The 2,608-nt window shown below is 64.3% G+C and overlaps 1 protein-coding gene across 1 annotated transcript; it reads right to left on the bottom strand.

Annotated features, from left to right (window-relative positions):
* Window positions 1–3: 3 nt before the first annotated feature.
* Window positions 4–2,311, bottom strand: SURF6 (surfeit 6; the record flags this gene model as incomplete). The annotated part of the gene is made up of 4 exons (XM_005871808.1): window positions 4–146; window positions 1,227–1,315; window positions 1,946–2,149; window positions 2,254–2,311. Coding segments are annotated over 4 exons (494 nt in total), but the record flags the coding sequence as incomplete, so codon positions are not given.
* Between the last annotated feature and the right edge of the window lie 297 nt (window positions 2,312–2,608).

The raw sequence follows: 2,608 nt of genomic DNA, 5'->3' as shown, positions 1-2,608 counted from the left end.
GGCTCCGCAGCCTCCACGGGCCCCGGGGCCTTTGCCGCCTTCTCCTTCGCCCTCAGCTCCCTCCGCTTCCTCTTCTTCCGGTCCCGCTCCTGCTTCCGCCGCCGTCTTTTCTCCAAAGCGGCGGGGGACAGCTCCTTGGTGCCGCCCTAGAGAGGGAAAGCCTGCTCGCGGTTCTCCCAACTTCCGGCCCAGCCCCGCGCGCGGGATCAGGGCAGGGGGTTCGGGAGGAAACCCCTGTGCAGGACAAGGGCCCACTGACTGTCCAACTCTGAGATGATCTGTCACCCAAAATGCGACCGACCCCAGAGGGACAAGGGGACCCCCAAGTAAGAACCACAGCTTCCAGGTCCCAGGCAATGACCAGGGTGCTTTACAGACTCAGTTTCACCAAATCTTCCCGAGACCCGACTCGGCAGATGCCGTCCACCTCTGGACAGACACGTGGGGCAGGTGGCTGGGCCAAGGTCACACAGCCCCCGGCGTCCGCTCGGATCGGCGCCTGTGCCGACCACGGCACTGTTCTGTGGGACAAGCCCAAGCCCTGCTTCACCAACAGCCTTCACCCTCTACCCCCCGGCCAACACAAGGGCCCAGACCCGACTACCAGACCCCACGGCAGGAAGGCAGGGCCTGGAGCTGGTTCACCTCTAGGAACGGACCCTGGGCTTGCCCAGGGCAGTGGGGAAAGAAGGGGGGGCTGTCCCCACACAGCAAGAGGCCCGGGGGAGGTCCCCAGCGCCAGGGCAGTGGTGGCCGAGCCAGAGGGGGAATGAAGCCATTCAGAGAAGCTGAGGCTGGTTCGGTCTCCGCCTTTGCTGTGGTGTCACCTAGGGCAGGTCACCTCATCCCAGGCCCCGCCTACCTCACGCTGCCGGGACATTCCGATGGACGGAAGTGCCACCAGTGTGTGTTCAGCACAGGCGGCATCCCAGGGGGAAGGGGCCGAGCCTCTCCTAGGCCAGCAAAAGGCAGGTGACCCTGGGGACTGAGGCTCCCCAGACAAGGACACCCGGCCTCTTGCAGAACCGAGCCGCTGAGCCCCTCCTGTCAGCCCCCATGTCCCTGAAATGCGGCTCAGGCCCACAATGGCCGGCAGAGCTGGGGGCCGACCCCGCAGAGCACACCTCCTCTCCAGGCAGAGGGGAAAACCACTGCAGCAAACACGCTGCCCTGGCCCCCGAGCGCTCCCCCACCTACCTGGCCCCCCGAGTGCTTCCCCCACTTACCTGGCCCCGGGCCTCCTGGATCTTCTCGTGCAGCCGCTGCCGCAGAACATCCAGGGCAAAGAGGGAGTCAGGCTCCGTGGCCGGGCCATCTGCAAGGAAGGAATCAGAGGACTGAAAGGAGGCTCCCCTCCCCAGGGCCCAGCTTCAAAGCCCGAGTCTCCACGCACTGCCTCCCCTGGTGGCCAGTGACGGATCTGCAAGGCAGTTCCAATACATTGCACCACCTCTTCAGCCTGGATGGGCCCCCTAACCCTCAGGGTCAGGACATACTTGTGTGTGAGGACAAAACCTTCCTGCAGGTCAAGCCAAACCCACCTTCCATCCCGTCAACTCCTGCAGCCTGTGCTTCCCCTGTCAGCTTTCAGGACGCCCCTGCAGATACTTGAGGGCAGCGATACCCTCAAAGCCACGCTGTTCTAGGTCCTCACAGCCTTGCCCTGCACCAGGTCCCGGGCACCATTTGGCCTGGAACCACCGGGCACTCCCTGGGATGCCCTCCGCCCACAGGGCCTCTGTGCTCTGAAAGCCCGCTCTTTGGGAAGGGGAGCCCCCCCCCGCCACCGGGCACTCCCTGGGATGCCCTCCGCCCACAGGGTCTCTGTGCTCTGAAGGCCCCCCGTTAGTCACCCCAGTGTGCCTGACACCACCTTTTCTTACTAGAGGGGAGCGTGTCTGCGTGGATCCCAGCGGGCCCTGCCCAGCGTCCTGGAGCTCCTCACCTGCAGGGACCCCGGAGGAGCCAGAGGCCCTCTCCTGCTTGGCTGCCAAGGGCTTCCTGGCCTGGAAAGCTGCCCGAGGCTTCTCCCCCAGGGCCTGGGCCTTGGACTCCACGGCCTTCTCCCCCTGCTCCCGGGGTTTCTTCTGCGCTCTCTTCCTCTTCTTTTTGGGGGGCCCGGCAGCTTCTGAGCCTTGAGCTTTGCCCCCTGGAATACAAAAGGAGGCAGTGATGCGGTCCGTCTCTGTGACCCATTCAATAGGCAGGAGGACTTGCAAAGGCTCTGATCCCAGGAGGATGCCCAAAGCGGACCAGGATGAAGGATCCCGTGGAGCTCAGAACCACAAATTTCCTGGACTGGCTGCGCGTATCAGAACCCTGACCACTTGCCCACACTGGGCCCGGCAGTGAGATTCATGCTGGGTTCACACCAAGATTTCGCCCCGAGGACATTCATCACAACGTCATTCAAGTGACGCACCAGGTGGGCAGATGGCGCTGAAACCCTCGGGCCCCCAGGCTGCCGCGCCCGACGACCGGGGGACACCGGGGACTTTAAACACCACTTGTATCTCCTGTTAGTATGTTACCCGCTCGTGTCACGCACACACGTGTCTAGTCCACCCCACGGCTCCTCGGGGTGCGGGGCGGTGCAGGCCGCGGCAGG

Source organism: Myotis brandtii, unplaced genomic scaffold, assembly GCF_000412655.1.
Source record: "Myotis brandtii unplaced genomic scaffold, ASM41265v1 scaffold357, whole genome shotgun sequence".
NCBI lineage: Eukaryota > Metazoa > Chordata > Mammalia > Chiroptera > Vespertilionidae > Myotis > Myotis brandtii.
The sequence above is the reverse complement of the archived record's forward strand: the minus strand, read 5'-3'. Positions and strand labels throughout refer to the sequence as shown.